At 37.0% G+C, this 24,792-nt stretch overlaps 2 protein-coding genes across 3 annotated transcripts in view; one reads left to right on the top strand and one right to left on the bottom strand.

The window, feature by feature from the left end:
* Positions 1-24,792, top strand: part of dock2.L (dedicator of cytokinesis 2 L homeolog) — a 313,170-nt gene that overhangs the window by 133,054 nt on the left and 155,324 nt on the right. The gene's annotated exons all lie outside the window — the stretch shown is intronic.
* LOC108710914 (protein INSYN2B) lies at positions 5,562-23,654 on the bottom strand. The gene is made up of 3 exons (XM_018252119.2): positions 22,402-23,654; positions 21,266-21,340; positions 5,562-5,748 (listed from the first exon to the last, which is right to left on the bottom strand). The coding sequence occupies exons 1-3, from the start codon at positions 23,637-23,639 to the stop codon at positions 5,562-5,564; spliced, it is 1,500 nt and encodes a 499-aa protein (XP_018107608.2). The 5' UTR covers positions 23,640-23,654.

The raw sequence follows: 24,792 nt of genomic DNA, 5'->3' as shown, positions 1-24,792 counted from the left end.
GGTGGCCTCTGGTGCAGTGATCCATTTCATGTGATAAAGAAATCCCCCCACTATCTGTCTATAATGCCCTCTAATGTACTTGTAAAGTCATCATCAACACCATTTCTCCCAAGATAACAACCCCAACCTTAATAATCTTTCCTAATAGTTTAAGGGGCAGATTTATCAAGGGTCGATTGTGAATTTTCAAGTTTTTTATGGTCAAAACGGTCAAATTCAACTAGGGAGTTATTGAAATTCGATTCGAGTTTTTAATTTTTTTTCGAGATACTCTGGCCCTTTAAGAACTCAAATTCGACTATTTGCCACCTAAAGCCTGATCAATTGCTGTTTAAGTCAATGGTAGAGGTCCAGGGATCAGTTTTGAGTTGTTTGCAGCCTTCCTGACATTCTAGTTTTTTAGGAGAAAAAAAACTCGAATCTAGTTTTTTAAATTCAGTCGTATTTGATTTGTGTTTTCAGGTCGATTCTATTCATCCAATTACAATTGTATTTTATTAATAAATATCGATTGGTCGAATTTCAAGTTGATGGGAGTTTATAGGAGTTTAAAAAAACTCACATGAATTCAAAAATTCGACCCTTGATAAATGTGCCTCCTAATGTATGTCTCTGCGCTCTCTCCAACTCACTAATATCCTTCTTAAAGAGATAGTGACACCTTAAATTAAACCTTTTTTTATACCTATAAATATCCCCATTGCCCAGAAATGTTGTTAATCATATCATCAAAAACACCGAATAGGTAAGCATAAATGTTAAATCTTCTGGGTTGCTTACAGTTGGTGTGCAATCTGTTCCAAACCCTGCTTTTAAAATCTAGAGCAGTCCCCTTCCAAAATACTTCAGTTAAACGGTATCCAATTTATGAATACATTTGATTGCAAACAATTGTCCGAGTTCTGACGCGTTTCGTGCCTTCGCACTTCCACAGTCAGGTTGGCAAAACAGTCAGATTTAGGAACTTTAAGTAACAAATGCTTACAAAAGCAGCCCTATTAGTGAAAAACGGTCAACATGACCCATAGCTAATTTTTTGTGTGCATTTAATATTTTGAAAAGTAGTTTTTTTAGTGTCAGTATCACTTTAAGGACTGCAGCCCAAAACTGCACTGCATAATCAAAGTGAGGCCTTACCAGCGACCTATAAAGAGGCAAACATATGTTTTCATCCCTTGAGTTAATGCCCTTTTTATGCAAGACAGTAATTCACTTTTCTAGACACTGAATGACATTACTCAGACTTGTGCTATCCCCACAAATCCTTCTCACAATCATATTTCCTTGTATTGTATAACTAATATTCATGTTTTCCCCCCTAAGTACACAACCTTGCATTTATTAACACTGAATCTTACTTTCCTGCAAAACATCTACATCTTGCATGACATTTATAACTTTGCAGATTCGTATCTTCAGGAAAAACAGAGTCTGTACTTACAATGCCAACATCAAGGTAATTTATGAACAAATTAAAAAGTAAAGTACAGACCTCTTAGGTATTCCACTGACAACACTGGAAAATGTTCTATCTTTCAGCCAGTTCTCTATCCAAGCATATTAGGCTGAAGGCCAATATTTTTGGTACCGTACCAATTGAAAAATGCGAGTCAATCCCAATCCCAATGCATAGGTTCCTGCTCACCTCCTGATAGAAAGCACAATAGATCTCAAGCTAACAGGTCTATAGTTTTCAGACTGAGAATGGGACAACTTTTTTATTATTTATTACTAGATTCAAAAGAGGGTCTATTGTAGTAGGGGTCTGGACTACCTGTAATATGAAAGTTAGAATTTGGCATATTTACAAACCTGCTTTTTCTGAATGGTACTCTGTTACTCCAATCAATATCTGGATAATTGAAGTCACCCATGATAACAACTTGACCTTTTTGTGAAGCTTTTTCCATTTGTAAAAGTAGCTGGGCTTCATTCTCCTCAATTGTACAGGGTGGTTTAATAATAGAAAGCTCATGATTTTAGATTTGATAACTCTAATGCAATACTTTAATTTTTGGCTTGGTGTTACTTTTGTGCACTTTTTAGTGTTAATGGAAAATCAGTCCTTCCTGAAATTCTACATGGAATAACAATACATATAAACAAAAAGTATCGGTATGAGATCAGTTATTCGAAAACTTCTGAATTATAGAAAGGCTGTCTCCTATAGACTCTGTTTTATTCAAATAATTCAGATTTCTAAAAATGATTTCCTTTTTCTCAGTAATAATAAAACATTAACATGTACTTGATCCAAACTAAGATATAATTAATCCTTATTGAAAGCAAAACCAGTCTATTGGGTTAATTTAATGTTTACATGATTTTCCAATAGAAAGGAATGAATATCCAAATTATGGAAAGATCCATTATCCGTAAAACCGCTGGTCTTGAGGATAACAGGTCCCATACCCGTACTATGTTATTGTTATTATCAGTTTCTCTTTAATTGGTATTTCCATTAAAAATATAAAAAAAATGTGTCCTTCTGTTTTTGCACCTTGTTAACTGGAGATATTTTTACCTAGGAACTGGCTTTGTCTATAGATTTGAGATCCATGCACTTCTATCCTACATTGTGCATAAAACATAAAATCCAAGTTAGCTAATTAAAAAAACGCATGTAAGGTTAATGCTATTCAAAACAAAAAACAGAAGAGAGCGTTACTGTTGGTAGATTCCTATTCATTAATTGTCTTCACTAGATTGGAATCCAGAGACAGTTTGCTAATTAAGAAACAGTAGTCAATTAGTAAAGCAACATGCAGTACTTAATCATTATCACAGTAACCCTGAACTCCTTAAAAGTCCATGGGTACAATGTTATGATGGTTGTCTACTGCTTATTTTATTAATGACATTTATGCATAATTATAAAATGCCTGTTGGAATGGCTTGTTTACCAGTCCATGAAAAATAATGATTCATAGTGTAGCAGAGAGTGCGTTTTTACTTATTACTAGCTTTTAATGGCACTGGGTCTACACCTCATTGTGTTGAGTGTGGTCATTTGGGTGCAGAATGTAGTAACTCATCATAGTAACATTTTCATTAAATTAAATCTGTTTCCATTTGACTCTTTCTTTGACATTTTAGAGAAACTAAAAGGCAAGGAATTGAATTGAATTTGACATTTTATCTGCTTAATTCAAGCAATAATTCTTATACTATTCTTATATTATATCACTATTACAGTTATTCATTTCAGGAGTCTAATTTGGAATACCTTGGCACCTCCACAAATTAATATTTTTGCCCATTTTCCCATGCAGACTCCCACTTCTCTAATGCCCCCCCCCATGGCGTCTACTTCCCAGTTTTCATACTGATTTATTTAAATTTTGTCAATAACGAAAATGCCAATTATATGCTGGTATCCTAATAACCTTCCCCTATGTTCTTGCAGAAATGGTTGCACAATAAAGTAAAAAAGAAATTGGCTCATTTGTTTCATTTGCTTTTTCGTGCCAATAATTGTGGTGGAGTAGGTGGAAATGTGGTAATAGAGCATTGAAGAAGCCTTCCAATTCAATATGTTTGTGAAGATTCTCATTCATCCAGGTCATGGTATATCTGTAGAAATAAGTCAAATCAACTGGACTTGCCATGTTTTTTCTTGAAGACTTTCACTAGTTATCCAACTGGCTTTCTCAAAGAAAGCCAGTTGGATGACTGGTGAAATGTCTTCAAGAAAAAAGACAGCAAGTCCAGTTGATTTGACTTATTTCTACAGATATACCATGACCTGGATGAAGGAGAATCTTCACAAATATATTGAATTGGAAGGCTTCTTCATTTATACAAAAGCAAAACCTGATTGTGTATTATTAAATCTTGCCCTACTTACTGTCTAAACATAGAACAAGCCATTAAACCTTTTTGTGCTTTGAGGGCTCATTTATGAATACATAAGGGATAAAATAAAGGTGTAGTGAAAGTGAAAGACCTTAAATAACAGCATATATATTTGCTCAGATAGTTTTATCTTAACCTCTTCCTATTAGACCTAAGATAAATAGGCATAAGGTTACTGGGTTTTAAATCAATGTTATTTCTGTCTGTAACAGAGTAGCCCCTGAGAGCCTGGAGGTCATCCATAATCTTAGTTGGTCACGTTTCACTTTATAATAAGCATCTTTTATTTATTTCTGTTTTAATAACAGCTAAAATAAGCAAATTAAACTGCAAGTATGGGACCTGTATCCAGAATGCTCGGGACCCGGGTTTTCAGGATAGCGGATCTTGCTGTAATTTGGATCTCTATACCTCAAGTCAACTAGAAAATCATTAAACATTAAATAAATCCAAAAGACATGTTTTGCTTCCAATAAGGATTAATTATATTTTAGTTGAGATCAAATACCAGGTACTGTTTTATTATAACTGAGAACAGGGAATCATTTTTAAAAAATTTGGATTTGGATAAAATGGAGTCTATGGGAGCCACCCTTTCCATAATCCAGAGCTTTCTGGATAATGGGTTTCCAGATAACGGACCTCATACCTGTAGTATTTCTCACTGGAGGCTGACTTGTATCGGTCTTGTCTATGGAGTTTTTGCACTCACAGTAGACTAGACTAGGGGTTAGATAACAATCTTCACATATCTCTCCTCTCTCTCTAGCTACCACAAGCCTCACACAGATCTTACCTGTTAGCAGTGTCAGACTGGGATGTCAGGGCCCCACCCCTATAAAGTAATAGGGAATGACCATGAAATAGGCTACACTGTTAGAAGGAAGAGGGCCCACTGACACCTGGGCCCACCGGGAGTTTTCCTGGTATCCCGGTGGATGTTAGAAACATAAATTAAACTGCAAATAATGGGAAAAGCATTACCATATGTAAATGTTACCTACAGTGGTTACATTGATCCCAGAGAAAAATGTATAACATTAATACTAATCAGGACTCAACCATAACAAATGAGGAGATAATTATAGAACTGTTTTAATTAGTAAGGAAAATCTGACTCTCAGCAAATGCTAGTGCAACTTGTGGAAATACACAAGGGAATGGTGTGCATTTTAGCTTATAGTGCATAATTGTGCCAAATGCAACATAGCAAGTGCTCAAAATAAAAAAAAGTCCACTGTGCACCATATACTGCATTCATAAATGATCCTTAATGTTTTTACATGGCAAAAAGCAGCACAAAAGTTTGTATATCTGCCCCACATTAATAAATGTGTCTCATATCTACTGTATGCAAAATAATCATTTCCTATTGAAATATGTGATCATGAAACATATATATATATATATATATATATATATATATATATATATATATATATATATATATATATATATATATATATATATATATATATTAACGGAACATTAAGACACACAAAAGTTATGTGTAAATACTTTATTTACATGTTGTGTTTTAGAACAAACAAAAAAAAATTATATATGCTAAACTTGTTATAACAGGTTCTTCCTAAAAGGAAATCTATTTGGATGAGCAAATGTGAAAAACCGATAATTGGCTTACAGTTTATACCACAAAGAGATCAGGCCAGCAGCTTTGGATGCTTGAGTTCATCTATTGTATTTTAAATCCACCAAAAACATTTCTTTTTCACTTTCTTTGCCTTTTTCCTTAAGTCTTGTTTCTCTGGAATGACATTATCAGGTTCAGATTTATGTACAGGAGGCAGGACAGGGCTTTGTTCCACTTTCTCCAGCATTTTCAGAACTTGGAGGAATCTGCCTTCCTGTTGCCTGAAGTCATATTCTACACTAGTGAATACAAGAATAGAACATTCAGTAAATATTTGTGTGTACTAATCTCTTGAAGTATGTGATGTGTTCTTTATATTAGTAAACAGCAGCACCATATAAATAAGGATATACATAAATGCACACAAGCTGGGTTGGACTGGTCCATCAGGATACCTGGAAATATCCTAGTGGACCCTGCCACAAGCCAGCTATCAGGGTGTAATTTTGAGATGATTCAAACAAAATTCAAAGATGACAATGCATTCCACTGTGGAACACACAACCATCTTTATTTTTCCCCATAGAGATATGACTAAGGGGTATATTTATCAAAGAGTAAAGTTAATAGTGAAGTTCCGCCACTAGAGTGAAATTTCGCCACTTCCCATTCATTTCTATGGGATTTTTATAGACGTATTTATCAAAGGGTGAACTTTCACTATCACCCATTGATAAATACGCCTTTCAAAATCCCATAGAAATGAATTGAGAGCTGCGGAATTTCACTCTAGTGGCGGAACTTCACTCTTTGATTAATTTACCCCTAGGTAGGTAAGTAGAGGAGGTGGCCCTAGCAAACATGGGTTATCATTTTGGGAATAAAAAGGTAACGTTGTTTTTGGCATGACAATACATTCAAATGTTATCATTAAGTAGTAATATGAGAAAAATATATTATTCTTGATTGTATTATCTGTTTGTAGGAATGCTTCTTTACTCCTGCTGACCTTCCAACTAATAAAACATGTGTTACTAATAACTAGATGAGGTGTCCAGCATTGCTCAGGAAATATGCTGTTACATTTTTGATAAACAAAAATTAAATTTTTGATAAAAAAATGTATGCTCTCTAATATTCACATTTTTACAAGTTTTCCAATTATTTGGAATGCTACAGTGTCATTGGTCAGATAGGTAGATAAACAGACCACACAACCAAGCTCAGCAACCTTGAAAACCTCTAAATATATGGTTTCTTCTCTATAACAATGCACTGCCTGGTAGTTGTTGAGATCCTATAAAACGGGGGTCCCCAACCTTTTTTTACCCGTGAGCCACATTCAAATGTAAAAAGAGTTGGGGAGCAACACATGCATGAAAAAGTCCCTTGAGGTGCCAGATAAGGGCTGTGATTGGCTATTTGGTAGCCCCTATGTGGACTGGCAGACTACAGGAGGCTCTTCTTGGCACTATACTTTTTTTTTTTGGCACTTGCCACTATGCAATTAAAACTACCTCCAAGCCTGGAATTCAAAAATAAGCCCCTGATTTTAGAACACGGAGAGTAACTTCCCAGGGGTTGGAGAGCAACATGTTGCTCACGAGCTACTGGTTGGGGATCACTGCTATAAAATAACACAATCTCATTGGTCAGATAGGCATATGAAAATGGATGGCAGCTTGAAGGACAGCATCTTTTCTACATGCATATGTGGACATATGTGCTTTGTCACAGTGCACTGTTGAGTAATTCTAAGATTTTATGGAACTGTACAATCTCATTGGTCAGAAGATAGTTTAGTTGGTAAGATTCAATTTTAAATCGTATTTTACAACTATGAAAATCTCTAAGCAAATATTTTATCCTTTTCACGTTGAGTAATTTTACAATACTATTGACTGGTGCAATATAATTGGTTATATTGAAGGCACATGATTTTGGGGTAAACAGGTGGCACGCTGGAAATGCCTAGGCACATGATTAGTTGCATTTGGTTGTACCCTTTTGCATGCTCACATCTGATAGATGGGCTGATAGAATGGGAACTTGTAATGGGGAGCAGGTTTTGTGAACCAAAAGTCTTTGTTGACCTTCTCCCATATGAGAGGACAGTCCCTAACTAGTAACATGAAATAACATGAAGCCAGACCCCAAAAAATGCAGGGTCATTTCACATGGGGCCCACTGTTCTTTGGACCAAAAATACTTCTTGACATTCTTGTGGATGAAAGAATGGTCCCTTGAGAGGTTTTGTTGCATCACCCAAAGATTAAGTACAATTTGATTCTGCTCATTTATCACTTAAAGTTTTGGTTCCTGTTCTACCATTATGTTTGCAATGTATTCTTCCACTCACTGGAGAATGGGAAAACCCCAGACAATCAGACTATGAAGGTAGATAAATACATTTTCTGGGCAAAAAAAACAAAACTGCAAAATAAAAAAAATAAAAATCTAAACTGACCTTTTATTCCAAAAGCCTGCAAACGCTCAACTTGAAAGCAAACCTTAGATACATTATCTGCTGACTTCCAAAGCTGTTTGCTGCCAAAGTTTTTAGAATTCTCACTGTATTTACTCCTGAAAACGCAAATACATTCGGCATTCGTATTGCCGCAATTTTCTTGACTCATTTGTCCCTGTGAGTTGGGGCAAACAGGAGTTAAAAATGTCTGTAAATAAAAAAATTGCATAAGCAGTTTAATAGAGTTGCCTGGATAACTAACATTATCTCAACCGTATGCAAGCTTTTTAATAATTTTTTTGGTTTTTATCATGTAATTAAAATGACCTTTTAACAGGATTTATTGAAAAAAAAAAACTACAATATGTACTTCTATATAAGCACTGAGCGAAATGCCATATGCCTAAAGTGAGATTAACATTGTGTGTAGCTTGTTCTTGTTAGTGTTCTGGTTTCTTTCCTTATCGCAACAAAGGTTTCCTTTTGTTTATCTGACAATACTGAATTCATTTTTAGACCATTGTTATGAATAATGAAAATTATGGAACCAACAGTGGATTATATAAAGACGTTCTTCACTTGCCAGGCTTCTGCACATTGCACTTAAATAATCCTCTGCTGCATAGACATTTTTGCTGTTGTGTGCCGGCAATGGGTTCCATTGATAGCAATTCTTAGATAAGCGGTACTTTCTCTATAATAGAATTTTAATGTGTGTTATAAATGTATACACTTGTTCCTAATACTTTTCTGCAAACTACTATGCTCCTGAATATTTAGTCAAACTCTGCTGCATCTGCAATTCACAAGCCTGTATTACTGGTTTCCTAGATACGCAAAGTCGTTTGGTAGCTCTGATACATGGCACATTGGAGATCAAATACCACATGGGCAATATATCCTAAAATTGAGTCCTCTGTCAAAAGAAAAGCTGCATTTATTTCCTTCTATTGTGTACACATGGGCTTCTGTATCAGACTTCCTGCCTTCATCTTAAACCTACTTGCCCTGGGCGTGGGCATGCTCAGTTTGCTCCTCTTCCCCCCTCCCTTCTCTGCTGTAATCTGAGCCCAGAGCTATAAGTGAGCAGGGAGAGACTCAGGCAGGAAGTGATGTCACACCAAGCTAATACTGCAGCTTCTATCCTAAACAAACAGAATACATATAGCATTCTAGCTTGCTCTATTGCAGCTAATCTATTGGCAATAAAATGCCTCCCTAGCTTTCCTTCTCCTTTAAAAACCTCTAAAAAAAAGTCAAACATATCTAGAGGTACTGTATTCTCTATTAATTGTAGGAAGATTAGCTTTTATAATGGTAGGCAAGAGGGTTTCTTGTGCAGAGAGAATACAGGAACACAAAAAAAATGCAGGAAAATAGAATTTTCTCCACTTTATCCTGCACTTTCTCTGCACTTTCTCCTAACACTGCCTTTCTCCAAGCACAGTCACAGGACCCTTGGCACTCACTTTCTCTCTCAAACTCAGACTCAGACACTCTGTCTCTATGTCTCAGATTCCATAGACTTCTTTGTTTTCTTTCTCTCTCTCTCAGGCTTAGGGTTGCCACCTGCCCTGTTTTGACCCGGACAGCCTGATTTTCGAGATTGCTGTCCATGTCAAAACTGCCTGCCCTGTTTTCCTAATTTGAAAAACTGGGCAGGATTCCATAAGATTGACACAGTGACCGGCCAATCGCCATGGCATACAGTAGCTCTGACCACGACCCACCCATGCAATGTCACTGCAACATCGCTGCCCCACCCCATGACATCATTGGTCGGCTCCCTGTCCAGAGTTTCCAACGGGAAAACGTGGCAACCCTACTCATGCTTCCTTTCATAACCTGGGAACAGCCAGAACTGTGTTTCACCTCCAGACACTCATCAGCCATCCAATGAAGAGCCCATAGGTGCAGAAGCACACCCCTTTTTCTACTCTACTCTAAACTCAGCTGACACTTACAATTACCTTGCTGCCAGACAAAACTTTTTATCCCGTAAAATGTAACTTAAATGCACTCTTCACTGTACAATTTTATAAGGCAAACAGATGTTTTCTAAATGTATAGAAATGTTGCCAAATTGAAACATTATCCTCAGCTGATTTGCTCTTTAGCCTTCACTGTTACTGCTTTTATGCTTGGCTCATGAAAGATACCATATGAAAAAAGTCTAGGATATTGTGACAATGCAATAGGCAAATGTGTGTAGGCATTGAGTAATGACTGTTATTACCAGAACCATGCATTTACAAATGAGACATATTGAAACTAATTACATTCTAGCGTAACCATTGGGTGAGACGGATTTGAACATTTGTTACTGCTTGATGGGCGAAAGGTGAACATCCTGTTTTAATATTTGTGAGATTCAGTATGAATCAGTAGGTTGCTCAGAGGAAATTGGCATTATTAGTGCTATTCATGAAAACAATGGCTATACTACTCTACAATTGACAAGGTTTGCTTACGGATGATTTCTTATAAAGGTACTTCATGGAATGCATTTACATTTTCGAGTGTTTAATATATACAGCGTTAAGGGTGCTACGCCCAAACACCTTTTTCTGCATAATTAAATAATATGGAATTCTATGCATATTATAAATATACATTCTTTAAAACATATTGATTGAAACTTGTTTATAAATGTAACAGAAGCCAGCTGATTGTCAGAAGAATACCTGACTTCTGTTATGTGGTTTCAGTCCCAAAAGCAGATTCAGTTGCAACTACATTTACAAATATTTGAAATTTTAAAATGATTGACATTCTTTAACGAATGTATGTTAAAAAGTTACTTAAACTTAATTTTTTTATTATTTAAAAAAGAAAGGGCTCATTTATGACCTCAACCACATTTGTATATGTTCAAAATGTCCTTTAGCAAGTTGCATGTAAAACCCCATTAATTGAAGGGACTCCTTACACTTCATATAATTGCACTCTCAGCTGCCGCCTTCCTGCTCTGAATCAAGAACTGTGGTGCCTATTGAAGCAATGCCAGACCCAGTGGGCCCTGGACACCCCACTCCGACACTGGCTGCTTCTGATACTAAAGCAAGCCAAAACAATGTATCAGAGGAACTTCCCCTTTAACTATACAGATTCTTTCTTGCCCTTTCGACATCTGTCTGTCTGACAACTAAAAGACCAATTTGCTTGGAAAACAAAGGGGAGCCGCCTGCTTTGCCCTGCAGACATAGATAGATTGCACTGGGGCCGACAAAGATTTTTTGACCTGGCCGATCAATTTCCTGACAGATGTCGGCCGAAAAATCGTAAGATGTACGATCGTTTGAATCCCACTAACTGCACGATAATTTCGAAGGATTGGTCTGCCTTCCCTAAAATCGGTCGTTCGGCAAGAAGAATCATCGCGTCTATGGGGAGCTTTAGGTGCACAGAATAGAAGAGAGATACCAACCACAATGTGATTCCGTGATCATGAAAAATAATATTTTTATTAAATTTACAAATGGATTTTACTAGAGAAAATGAAGCCCGTCCCCTTTGTTGTGTTTTTATTGTTTGTGTCAGTGGGAAAAGTACATTAACTACATTTGACATATAAAAAAATAGATGGTTAGAGGGCTTTGTTGTGTATTTTGGAAATGGCTGATGTTTACACATGAAAGGCCACATTCGAAGGTAAGGAAATGCAAGCCTGATGTAATGAACCCTATAAATCTAATGGGAAAACCAGCATACCATTTTATTTGATAAATAGCTTTCATTAAAGGCCCGTGCTGCACTCATTTGTGAGTCGCATATCAGTAGTGTATTTACCAGCACTGTGTGTGTATTTTAATAAAATCAAATGTAAAAGCATAGGGTGCTGGTCAGTATCTTAAATAAAAACAAGTAAGTACCGCACAAATGAGGTCAACAAACAATGGTGCACTGGAGCATTACTGTAAACCCCTAAAACTGAGCACCTTGAGTGCTGGTGAGACTTATAGGATATCAAACAAACTGATTCTGGCTGTTCTCTTTTCAGTTTGCCACAGCAGATTACTTTTGGTTCAGCCTTGTTATGGCTAAAACCTTGCTCGCAGGGGCATACACCATGCTAAGGTTATTCCTTCCTCACCAAGAAAGATCCATGAAACAATAATTCAGACATTATCTTGTCTGTTATACACTCAGGTGTGGGGGGTAATTGAAAATGGCAGTGCCAATGTATTGCCCTTTTTGCAACACCTTGGAGCAAACTTACTTAAGAGCCAAGCGTTAGGGATGTCGCGGACTGTTCGCCTGCGAACTAATTCGCGCGAACATCGACTGTTCGCGTCCGCCGAATGTTCGCGAACGTCGCGCGACGTTCGCCAATTTGGGTTCGCCTTAGCTGGCGCTTATTTTTAACCTCTCACCCCAGACCAGCAGATACATGGCAGCCAATCAGGAAGTTCTCCCTCCTGGACCACCCCTACACCCCCTGGACCACTCTCCTTCCATATATAAACTGAAGCCCTGCAGCGTTTTTTCATTCTGCCTGTGTGTGCTTGGAAGAGCTAGTGTAGGGAGAGAGCTGGTTAGTGATTTGAGGAACAGTTGATAGTAACTTTGCTGGCTAGTAATCTACTTGATAACTGCTCTGTATTGTAGGGACAGAACTCTGCAGGGATTTGAGGGACATTTTAGGTTAGGTAGCTTTGCTGGCTAGTAATCTACCTTCTACTGCAGTGCTCTGTATGTAGCTGCTGTGGGCAGCTGTCCTGCTGCTGATCTCTCATCTGCTGACTGCTGCCTGTAACCCAATAGTACTTGTAAGGACTGCTTTTATTTTATTTTTTGTTTTTTTACTTTGCTACTATAAGAGCCCAGTGCTATTAGTCTAGCTGTGTTGGGGAGTGGGACTGGTGTGCTGCTCCTCCTAGTAGTTCACCACTACCAGCACCAACCAGAGTCAAAATTGTTACAAAGTATCTTATTTGCACCTGTTAGCTGTTCTGAGCTCTTTGCCAAAAGCTAATTAAGTTAGCTGTTCAGTTCAGAGAAAAGAGGGACTTTCCAGTACAAAAGAGGGACAGGGGGTTGAGTGGTCAAAAGAGGGACAGTTGGGAGGTATGCAAGTGCCACCTAGCTGTGTGAGCTTTTTCACATTCTGTCTAAATAACAATAATAATTCTGTGTCCGTAAACATCACCTGAGTGATACAGCAGCAATAATATATTGTAATATATAATATCCGTATCCACTACTGTATACGTTGCCCTTGCAGGCATTGTTTGCCCAGTCTTTAACCAAGTGCCACCTCGCTGTGTGAGCTTTTTCACATTCCGTGTCCAGAAACATCACCTGAGTGACGTAGTGTGATTTCTGCCCTTTACAGCACAAAACGCAGCGCTGTGTCAACAATGTATTTTTCAGATACATTTTTGCCCTTGATCCCCCTCTGGCATGGCACTGTCCAGGTCGTTGCACCCTTTAAACAACTTTAAAATCATTTTTCTGGCCAGAAATGTCTTTTCTAGCTTTTAAAATTCGCCTTCCAATTGAAGTCTATGGGGTTCGCGACGTTCGCGAACCGTTCGCATTTTTGACGCAAGTTCGCGAATATGTTCGCGAACATTTTTTCCGCCGTTCGCTACATCCCTACCAAGCGTGTCCTTTTAGCCAAAATTCACCAAAATGACAATTTGCAGGGACATAGCCAATTAACTAAAAGACGAAAAATTCGCTAACAAAAAAGCTAGAGCAGTTGTTAGCCGTTTCACCAGGCAAACAATCGTGAATCCATAAATTAATTATAATGATGTGACTTTTTATCACATGAACACAGACCTTTATTTTCCGCACACACGTGGTTCTCTTTAACCCTTCTTTACCCTGCTTTGCAAATGCAAATTTAGGGTTAGGAGTGGTTTTAGGATTTGTCCGAATGCATCATTATGCAGGACTTGGTTGAATCCCAAAATAGTGAATTCGGTGCGTCTCTAGGACTCTTAAAAGGATATATTTTTGTGGGAAGCTTTAAAAATATTTGGACTACTAGCCCCTAGCTAGTGATGGTTGAATTCGGGGTGTTGCGACGGCGGACGCCGGCAAATTTTCGTGGCGGTTTTACGAATTTATTCGCTGCCGGCGAATTGCGGGAACTCGCCGCGAATTTGAGCCTGACATATAAATTGACCCATCACTACCCCTAGCTTTTATGCATTTAAGGGACTTCATGGTTCATTTGAAGGGCAAGCTATAAAGTGCATATGTCTGCAGGTTTATGTCTGCTGCTGTCAGGTGCGGATATCCTGCACGGGGCACACAGATTTGCTCTTAAATGTGACCGACACACTGATAGTTCAAACTCTTGTATGCCATGCGTGATGTGGGCACCCATTGTATGTCACTTACATACAGAAGAACAAAAGCCTAAGGACAACCCAAGTACTCCTCCAGAGGCCTCCCTCCTATACTGCAGCATTGCATAACTGTAACGGGTCCTCTTCACCCTTATCGTGACATGTAGCATGCACAGTTAAAGTAAGATCCAGACTAAACAGGGCCTAAAGTCATGCAAGATGGCACCTGCTGATCCTGCTTCGCTATTCTGCATTTTTATCCAGGAAAAGCTGCTGCTTTGTAAGTCCTCTGTCGTACATAATAGGAGATGAGAGGGAGGGTTCGCTCTGCTTTAATATTGTAAGGCCTGTCCCGCAATGTTATAGTATTTGTATATATTGTACATTTAAAAATGTTCATACACTCAGATATTACATAGTTCTGATAATATCAGTGCATCTAACTCTAACTGAATAAGGTGTAAATATAGATGTAGCAGGACAGAGGCTTCCAATTACTGCCTGCAAATCTGATAAAAAAAAAAACTCTGCCAGGCAAGTTGCTGGAAATAACATCAGTGGGAAAAAGATATTTCCCAGAAAACCTTCCAGCCTGTGACAGCCTTGTACAATTAAATGAACTAAATCTCTTTAAGACTTATTCTGTTCAGTTTCCACGAATCAGGAGCTTTCATTATTTCCTTGGGTATTAACAATGGGGAGATAGAACAGCTAGCATTAGTAGTGATACAGGTATATCATCTGTTATCTGGAAAAGCTCCGAATTACAGAAATGTTGTCTCCCGTAGACTCCATTGTAATGAAACAATTTAAAAGAAAACTATACCCTCAAAAGGAACACTTAAGCAACAGATAGTTTACATCATATTAAGTGGCATATTAAAGAATCTTACCAAACTGGTATATATATTTAAGTAAATATTGCTATTTTACATCTCTTGCCTTGAGCCACCATTTCGTGATGGTCTGTGTGTTGCCTCAGAGATCACCTGACCAGAAAAACTGCAGCTCTAACTGTAACAGGAAGAAGTGTTGAAGCAAATGACAGAACTCTGTCTGTTAATTGGCTCATGTGACCTAACATGTATGGTTTGTTGGTTTGTTTGTGTGCACAGTGAATCGTACGATTTTTTAAAATGGCAGTTTTCTATTTAGGATTACCTAATGGCACATACTACTAGAAATGTATATTATTATGAAAATGGCTTATTTACTCGAGACCAACAGAAATGTATTCAAAAAATTTAATTTTTTAACTTCGAGTGAATAGGATGTATTCGATTATTCAATTCGAAGTATTTAAAAAAAAAAAAAAGTTTTTCATTTTCAAAGTCCACCAATTGACTCCATATAGGTTCTAGGAGGTCCCCCATAGGCTAAAACAGCAAATCGGCAGGTTTTAGATGGTGAATAGTAGAAGTCAAATTTTTACAGAGATAGTACATGATAAATTTCGATATTCTAATTTTCGATTTTTTTCAAATTCAAATTGAATTTTGACTATTCCCTAGTCAAAGTACACTAAAAGTAGCTTGAAATTCTAATTTAAAAATTTGATTTTCCATTTTAACCCTTAATAAATCTGCCCCTAATTCCAAATTATGGAAAGACTCCTTATTTGCAAAACCCTCTTGGTGACGTTTAGAGTTAATCTCCAGAAAGCCATTTTGTCTAGTAGCACATATAGTAGTGTGCTTCAGTTTATGTTTAATGTGACATGTATGCTCCATTTTAATACATTTCTACTGATGGGCGAATTTGGGGAATTTCAAATTTCCTGCGAAATTCGCGAAACAATTTGCAAAACGTTGCCAGCATCTTGTTTTTGATGCCGCGTCCGTTTTTGACGCCGGCATCCGAATCGCGGGAATCACCGCAAACTCGTGCCTGTCGAATAAATATGCCCATCAGTTTAACCTTTATGTCCTTCAAGTAAAAGCTGTAAACATTATTTGATTCATCTGTCCTCATTTGCCATGCAAGCTCATGTTCTTAATTAGAGGATTTCGATGACACTGTATGTCACAGACTGCAATCAGCAGGTGAATGCTTGCAAGCATTGCTCTGTAATGAGAGAGAAAAGGGACTGAGGGGAACTGAGGGGAACTCATTCGATGAATACAAAGATATTTTTTCATTAGTGAGTACTGTAGATACCCTTTAACATGATAACATGACGGAAATTCAGATGTGGTGCATCAAAATATTCCAAGAACCAAATGGCTGGGCTTTTTTATGTGAATGTGGAGTTATCTATACTGGTGGCCTTTTCAGTTCAAAAAGAGTATGAGGAACCTCTGTCTACTACAGCGTTCTCTATCAGTTGTATTTCCCTGGCACATAAATAGAAGAGAAACAGATGCTGAGAGAGGGACAGAGAAGATAAACTTGATTATTTAGTACAGAATAGTTGGTTGTATTTAGAAAGGTTCTTATTTCAGTATAATGAAGCTTATATTACATTTTCATGTTTGCAATCGCTCCACCGTACCACCACATCTGCTTTTGAGCGCAACATTTGTATTTAACTCCCTGATTCCTTTTTCTGTTCTGTCTCTAAAATGGAGCAACTTAAAAATATGAATGACATAATTATCCATACCTGAATACCAGCCATTCCCAAAATATTCCAGTACAGGAATGTATGAATGACAATAACAAACAATATTTTTCATTTGTTTAGCTAATTATATAACTATCTAAGTATTCTTTTTTTTTTAAAAAAAATGCTCTCACCTGATGTGCAGTGAATGTGAAAAGCGTTCTAATGGCATTTCTTAAGTAGCATGCTTATTTGTCAGAATAGAAACAAGGCAGGCAAAATTGTAATTAATAGAAAAGGTCACAGCCCATAAAAGTCATACAACTCTTCAGGTCTTTGTATTATGCTAATTAGCAGTTTTGTGTTGCCATAATTGTGCTAATTAACACTTATGCACTGTCACAATTTTAACTGGCACACAAATTGGCGTGGCTTCCTATAAGTAACAAATATTAGGCAACCACTACAATATAGAAGAAATGGTGCCATATATATATGTTCAATGTTGATAAATGCAAGGTTATGCACTAAATAATATAAAAGCAAGTTATACACTAAATGGCAGTGTGTTGGGAGTTTCCTTAAATGAGAAGGATCTAGGGGTTTTTGTAGATAACAAGTTGTCTAATTCTGGGCAGTGTCATTCTGTGGCTACTAAAGCAAATAAAGTTCTGTCTTACATAAAAAGGGCATTAACTCAAGGGATGAAAACATAATTATACCTCTTTGTAGGTCCCTGGTAAGGCCTCATCTGGAGTATGCAGTTCAGTTTTGGACTCCAGTCCTTAAGAGGGATATAAATGAGCTGGAGAGAGTGCAGAGACGTGCAACTAAATTGGTTAGAGGGACGGAAGACTTAAATTATGAGGGTAGACTGTCAAGGTTGGGGTTGTTTTCTTTGGAAAAAAGGTGCTTGTGAGGGGACATGATTACACTTTACAGGTACATTAGAGGACATTATAGACAAATAGCAGGGGACCTTTTTACCCATAAAGTGGATCACCGTACCAGAGGCCACCCCTTTAGACTAGAAGAAAAGAACTTTCATTTGAAGCAACGTAGAGGGTTCTTCACGGTCAGGACAGTGAGGTTGTGGAATGCACTGCCGGGTGATGTTGTGATGTTTTTCAAACCTCACGGTGTGTCATCACTATGATGTCAGCAAGGTGGGTGGGCCCTATGATCGCTTAGCCTCACTTTTGGTATTAATTGTGTATTCTGTCACTGCACTGTGTTTCCTTGAGAAAGCTCCTTGTGTGGGACCGAAATGTTGGATTAATAAACTTTTTTTATTTTTATTCTCAAGTTGTTTTTTCTGCAAACCCTGCGAGTGCCATCACCTCTTACCTGTTACCAATTTTTTTTTTATTGTCAAGTAGAGGACTGACGTTTCGGCCCACTCTAAGGCCTTTCTCAAAGTGCCTAGTTCACAGTGAAAAATGCCATAAATACACAAACTGGCGGAAAACAGCTTGAGTAATGATGACATATCATCATCATCACCACTAAGCGACTACTGTCAAGGCATCTGGTTGCCATGGGTTACTGCCCATGGGCAAATTTGCCCAGCATTGATAAATGACCCCCACTGTCATTCAGAACACGAGAAATGACTACAACTGGATCCAATTTATGGCAAAGTGCGAGCACAACTAATACCGGCTGCAATGAGGCGCAACTCCCACTGGTGAGCGCAACAATTCTGGGCAAATATTGCTCTTTGTTTACTACACTTGTGGTTGTAAATGCCTTCTATAGCCTTTAAGATAGCATATCTTAATGGAAATTTCAGATGACAGTGTCCTGAAATAATATTTTCAGGACACTGTCATCTCAGTTACCTGAAATTTCCATTAAGATATGCTGTACCAACTTTAATTGGGTTATACCAAGTCTTTGGTAGGGTACAATAATTTTAATTTAATGAGCTAAATTACTGTGGTATATAGCACATATTATGCATACCTTTAGAATACTTTTAGAATAGTGTGATTAGCTCTTTGTGATGGAGGATTGCTATGATTGCAACGTGTGGAAATAATTCACGCAAAGGGCCAACAGCTGAATTTAATGAATACACCATTTTATTTGACACCACTTATTCACCTTTGTTTTGGATTAATTGTTTTATACAGCAAATATGCCCCTTAAAGTTCATGGCATGAATACATTTGTTAATCTTTTTTTGTTGGTGGAACTTAAACTATTCACTTTCAAAATATTTTTAATTCTTTCCTGGTCCTGCAATTAACAGCCACTGTCTTATTTATGCGCTGACATTTCTGCTTCCATAAAAGCGTAATATCTCCCCAGCTGCAGTGGCACAGTTTTGTTTTCATCAACATTTCAATTATGTGAGGAGAATTTGTTTTGCAACAGCAATGAGCTGCGGAAAGAGCTGCAACGTGAGTGTATTTACTTTTTCTGCTGATATCTGGCTCAGATTTGCAAATGATAATGTGCTGAATATGCACCGAAGAATAATTTTATCACTTTTATCTTCATTATCATTTTTTTCCCATAGGGTGAGGTGTTTCATTTATGTAAGTAAATGGACAGACATTCTATTCTCGAGTGGAAATGATTGTGAATATTATGCATATGTAGAACACATTTCCCAAGGCTTCAGCACTTTACATAGAACAGCACAGGTTACATACGAACCTGGATCATAGTTATCACTTGGAGTACAGCAGCCTAAAATAAGATCTTCCAAAAGTCCAATTGTTTATACAGTGTCAATATATTCTACGGTGCTTTGCAAAGATTATTTAATCACCTCATGATAATTTTAATAAGGACCCAATTAACCTGCTAGTATGTTTTTGGATTATTCAGTGTCCCAGGTGAAACACTATGCAAAGACTAGGGGCTGATTTATTTTTAAGAGAGCTTTGGGGGTGGAATAATTCTGTAATTCTGTAGGAGTCTGTAGTGATTTTTATGGTATAGTTCTTATTACTAAATTACAGTATGTACATTGCAAGTAATTATACAATTACATTTTATTTTTAAACCAATAAATAATAAATTTGATAGTTGATAGGCTGCTTGGGGGGAAGGGAAAGGGCATCACTCCAATGTAGCAGTAAAGACTGACTGAAGTTTATCAGAGCACAAGTCACATGGCTGGGGGCACCTGGCTAACAACATGTCTAGCCTCATGTCAGATTTCAAAATGAAATATAAAAAAATCTGTTCTTTTGAAAAATGGATTTCAATGCAGAATTCTGCTGGAGGAGCACTATTAATTGGTGCATTTTGTAAAAACCATGTTTTCTCATAACAAAATCCTTTTAATGTTCTTAACGAAGCTTGTTTTTTTTTTACGTCAAAAACATTAAAACCACCTAAAAACGTCCAAATGTCCAGACCAATAATCCACACGTCTAAACATGATAATGTCCTACCTTCAACTGACTAGAAAGAACTAATAGTGTAGTGATTAAACAATTGTTTTGGGGTAAGGATGGGACCTAGTAGCTAGTAAGTAAGAAACTTTAACTGCCTAGAAAGAACTAATAGTGTAGTGATAGAACAATTGTTTTGGGGAGAGGATGGGATTTGTTACCCTAGACATCTGAATGGGAAACTGACCAACTTCCATTATTTCCTATTTGCTGAATCAGTTTGTAGAGCTTTTTAGAAAGCTATGATGGTGACAGAGTTTTGCAACATTATAAACTTGTTGTTTTGCAAACTTAACATTGTTACTACACAGTATTGCTTCGTTTCAAATAGTGCAGCTTAACATGTCAGTAATAGCAAGTGTCCAGTTGTCCACTGTGCTGCAGTAAGATTGAAGGACACATACCCACTCACTTTTAATATCTGCTGGAGGTTTGACCAAGAGGAGTGCAACGTTATTAAAATATTCAAATATGATCACATAAAAGGATACTACTGGGGCAGAGTACTCAGCATTCAAAAGGAAAGATACAAAAGCATTAATAATTTAAAAGGAGAAGTAACAAACTCCTTATTGTAATAAATTGGATCAACTGGTAGAGTACAAAGTAATGGACTACAGAGATGATTCTGCTAACATTATCACACACCTGTCCATCTGACCAATGAACATGCAGCATTCCATAATATTCACTGAACTTCTCAACAGTGCTTGGTTGCAAAGAATAATGTTCTGCATGCACCTATTGCGCTGAGCTTCATTGTGTCCATCCGTTTACTCCAAAATCACTTGTATACCATTTGAGCAATGAGATTGGGCCATTCCATAGAAAAATTACATAGCATTAAAAAAATACTCAGCAGTGCATTGTTACATCGCAGAATCTATATAGAGGAAGGGAGGCCTCTAATGGCACCTGTTGCCTAAAAAATTGTTTCTGTACACAACAATAGGTACGTTTTAACAATTATCAGGCATAAAAGAGCACCATTTTAATGTAAGCATTTTTTCAGGCTGTACATTATCCTCCTGTTTGTTGGCCCTTATTTAATTTGTGGACTTGCGTTTAACAGTAAAAGTAATAATGTTTGCCTACCTGTAAATAATGCAAGCTGTGCTCTGGCAAGTGCTGCAATTGTTTATATCTTGTCCAGTTCGGTAGAAGTTGCGTCTGTGCAATTAGAGAGTTATTTCATTACTATTGTGAATGCTAAACAAATATAAAAACATGTTCAAAGGATTTAATGGCTAACCGTGATCAAATGCAAGTCTACACATATTAACAATCCCTTAATCTCAAATCCCCTGCCTGATTTATATTCACATTTTAAGAAGGACTTGCCAATTGTCTGATAGCAAATGAGGGAAATGTTTCTAACGCTAGGTAAATACAGAGTAAACAATTCTTTTTCACCATAACCTTATCTAGAGGATTATGATGTATCCCATTGTGATACCCTAAAATCCTATTGTATTTATTGTGCTACCAAACCATAAATCATTTTTTAATTAATAACTATGTGAACAATCTGCATGTATTTGGTGCTCTAAAAAAATCTTTTTTTTATGGCCAAAACTGTCAAATTTGAGTAGGGAATTGTTAAAAATGTATTTGAGTTTTTTTTAAAAAAATTCGAATTCGATTCAAGTTTTCGGGTCGATCCTACTCACCCGACTTGAAAAATTTGATGTTTATAATAAATTTCAATTGGTCAAAATTCGAGTTCATGGGAGTTTTAAAAAACTCCCATAAACTCGAAACTTGACCCTGGATAAATCTGCCTCCTAATTTCTGTATATCTATAAGATTGATATTCAGTCTTTTTCATCTTAACTATAATACCTTTCGCGCTGGTACAAATAGAATCTACAAAATCTAATCATTATGCAAAGGGCAAAATATTGCTTTCTGTAGTCCTTATAATCTTCTTCTACTTATAATTTTTCTGTATGTGGATGTTATATATATAACCTAGATACCCCACCATATGGTATATTGTAACCTATAAGTACACATATTATTTAGTACCATTTACTATTACTCAACAGCTGTGTGCAGTAACCAATAGCAACCAGTCAAACATTACTATAATTATTCTACCTGCAGAACAGTAATCGGATCTAATTGCTGATTGTTTACAATGGCTACTGCACCTGTGTAGATTTGTCCAACATTTTGTTGAATGTCATTTTCATTATATCTTTCTTTTAGATTGCAAAATTCTGGCATACCCTTCATTAAGAGCTCTGGCCTTTTCCAGATCTTGAATTACATTCAAAAGGATCTTAATCTTCTCTTTGTTTGATTGCAAGGATTCTTCTATTGTCTGCAGTTTACCTTGTAAGGAACCTAATTCACCATGTGCCTTATGGCTTGGGTTTCCTTCTTTGCTTCCCTTGTTAGTATCACATTGTACTTCAGTCTTTGGAAAGCATGGGGTACTTTGTATGCTACTACTAGTTTGCGAGGAATCCAGCTGATTCATATTTGTCTCTGTTGTTACAGAGGTGTCTACATTAGTTTGTATTCCAGTATTGTTTCCAAATGGTACGAATACTCGATTACAGAACTGGGGTTCGCTTTCTGAACTTTTAGTGGAATTTTCTAATTGCTGGTGCTCCGAGTAAAGATGATAACAGACATTTCTATTTAAAGAAGGTGCTAAAGTTGTTCTCTTCAAGTCAACATGTGTTTTCAACGATGGCGATGATTCTTCATTTTTACTTTGCTTTGAAGGACAAAAGCCTTGTTGGTGTTTTGGTATACTTTGTTTTGCTGGTGTGACAGACAACGTTTGTGATGTATCTTCATGAGAATTTTCTGAATGTTCATTTCCATAATCTTTGGAAGTGCTTTCAGTCTTATTATCAGGTATTAGCGTGAAGGCTGGGACTTTCTCAAACATTTCAACACATTCCAATGCTGAGCATTCCTTGATAGGTCCATTGCTTTGTGCTTTGTGTAATGTTTGTTTAACAGAGCCACGTCTACTCACTTGTTTGAAACCATCTTCTAATTCGTTGACTGTTCTTAAATGGGATAGCTGAGTTGCCACCTCTTCTTCTGAAAGGTCCCCATTACTCAGGAAACAGTTTGGCTCTTTAGCTAATTGTTTTAAGGGGTTGTTAGCTATAAGCTTTTTTGTCTTAAAACTTGGGAAATTTTTTCTTAGGCTTGGGGAAGTCTGTATAGCAATAGTTTGAGGTCCACATTGAGATTCTGGATTAGCCAGCAAACACATTGATTTATTGTGGCACCTTTCTTCCGTTCCATTTAATAGTGGTGTGTTTTTACCTGGCTCTGTTATAAGAGGGGCACAACCTAGAGACGTAGTACTTGTGCTGTCTTCTTTAAAGCGTACTTGCTGAGACTTGTTTCTCCTGTGATTAGATGGCCTTACAGAGTCGGCAGAGTCAAGACTTTTTCTTTTCAGCAGTGCAGGCCGCACCCTCAATGGTTTCTGTTCCATTGAGTCGTAGGGCTCGTTGGCTAGACAACTTGTTTCTTTGTGACCCATTCCAGTGGATCACTTAAAATGTATCTGAGATCGAAGCCATGAATTAACCAAGTCCATAAACTGCTTTGTAGAGGGGCTCATGGTAGAGCCTTATTTTCTTCGATATTTCCAAACAAATCCTTGTAATGTTTTTGTCTTTCTCATATAATCTACTCTTTGAGATTAAGTTTCATCGACAAATGAGATGTATTTTCATCGATACAAAGTTATGGCCTTTTAAGAAAATTGATTCCACTTTGGTGTTTTTCATTCACATTTGAAATGTGACAGTATTGTACATGTAATTAAATATTGAGTAAATATGATTAATATGGAGATTACTGTCACTGAGAACTAAATTGTCACCAACTTTATTACTTTCTATAGTACATAGCAACATTTCATTTTGAGTAATTTCTGCTAAGTCTTGCTGTTACAGCCATTTAATTATGTCTTCCTTTTTCTTTACAGCATTATTAATAAGTGCACAATCATTAATTTTTTGAAGGAAAATGGTGTGTTCAAAAATACATCCCACAGTATATTTCACAAATTTTGTAGCTGGCATTTCTTCCTTTTAATGATGAACTAAATCCAGCAAAGTTGCATTAATCTTTGTAATTGCTTTGGAGTGCTGTATGACTTGTTTTTCTTGGTAAACTGTTCAGATATATCAAGAGAGGGTTTGTTCTTGTGTTCCACGCATTAGCGTTTCTGTAGCCCAGAAAACATCTTCTGTAGGAAAGAAAAATGACATTTATTTTAAAAATCATTTTTTTAAATCCATGTTATCAAACCCAAGCAATTAACTCAAATATAAATCGAATGAATGTGCTTGCGTAATAACAGAACCATCATTGATGGTGCCAGGGTGTAGGCAGAGCACCCCCGTATCTATTAAGTATAGATACGTTATTACATAGAACCTGACATTATGACAGTTGGGTCGTCATTCCATTAATCTGATTTATTTCAAATGCATGCTCTATGGCTGGTCAGATGCTACTGAAGCCTGGTTCCAGGTTAGCAGATTTTTTAACCAACATGTTTAACCCCACTCTGGAGGGGTTGAACTTGATGGACTTTGGTCTTTTTTTCAACTCAACTTAATTATGTAACTATGTTT

The sequence above is a fragment of the Xenopus laevis genome, chromosome 3L (genome assembly GCF_017654675.1).
Source record: "Xenopus laevis strain J_2021 chromosome 3L, Xenopus_laevis_v10.1, whole genome shotgun sequence".
Lineage (NCBI taxonomy): Eukaryota > Metazoa > Chordata > Amphibia > Anura > Pipidae > Xenopus > Xenopus laevis.
This window is presented reverse-complemented; position numbering and strand designations above follow the sequence as displayed.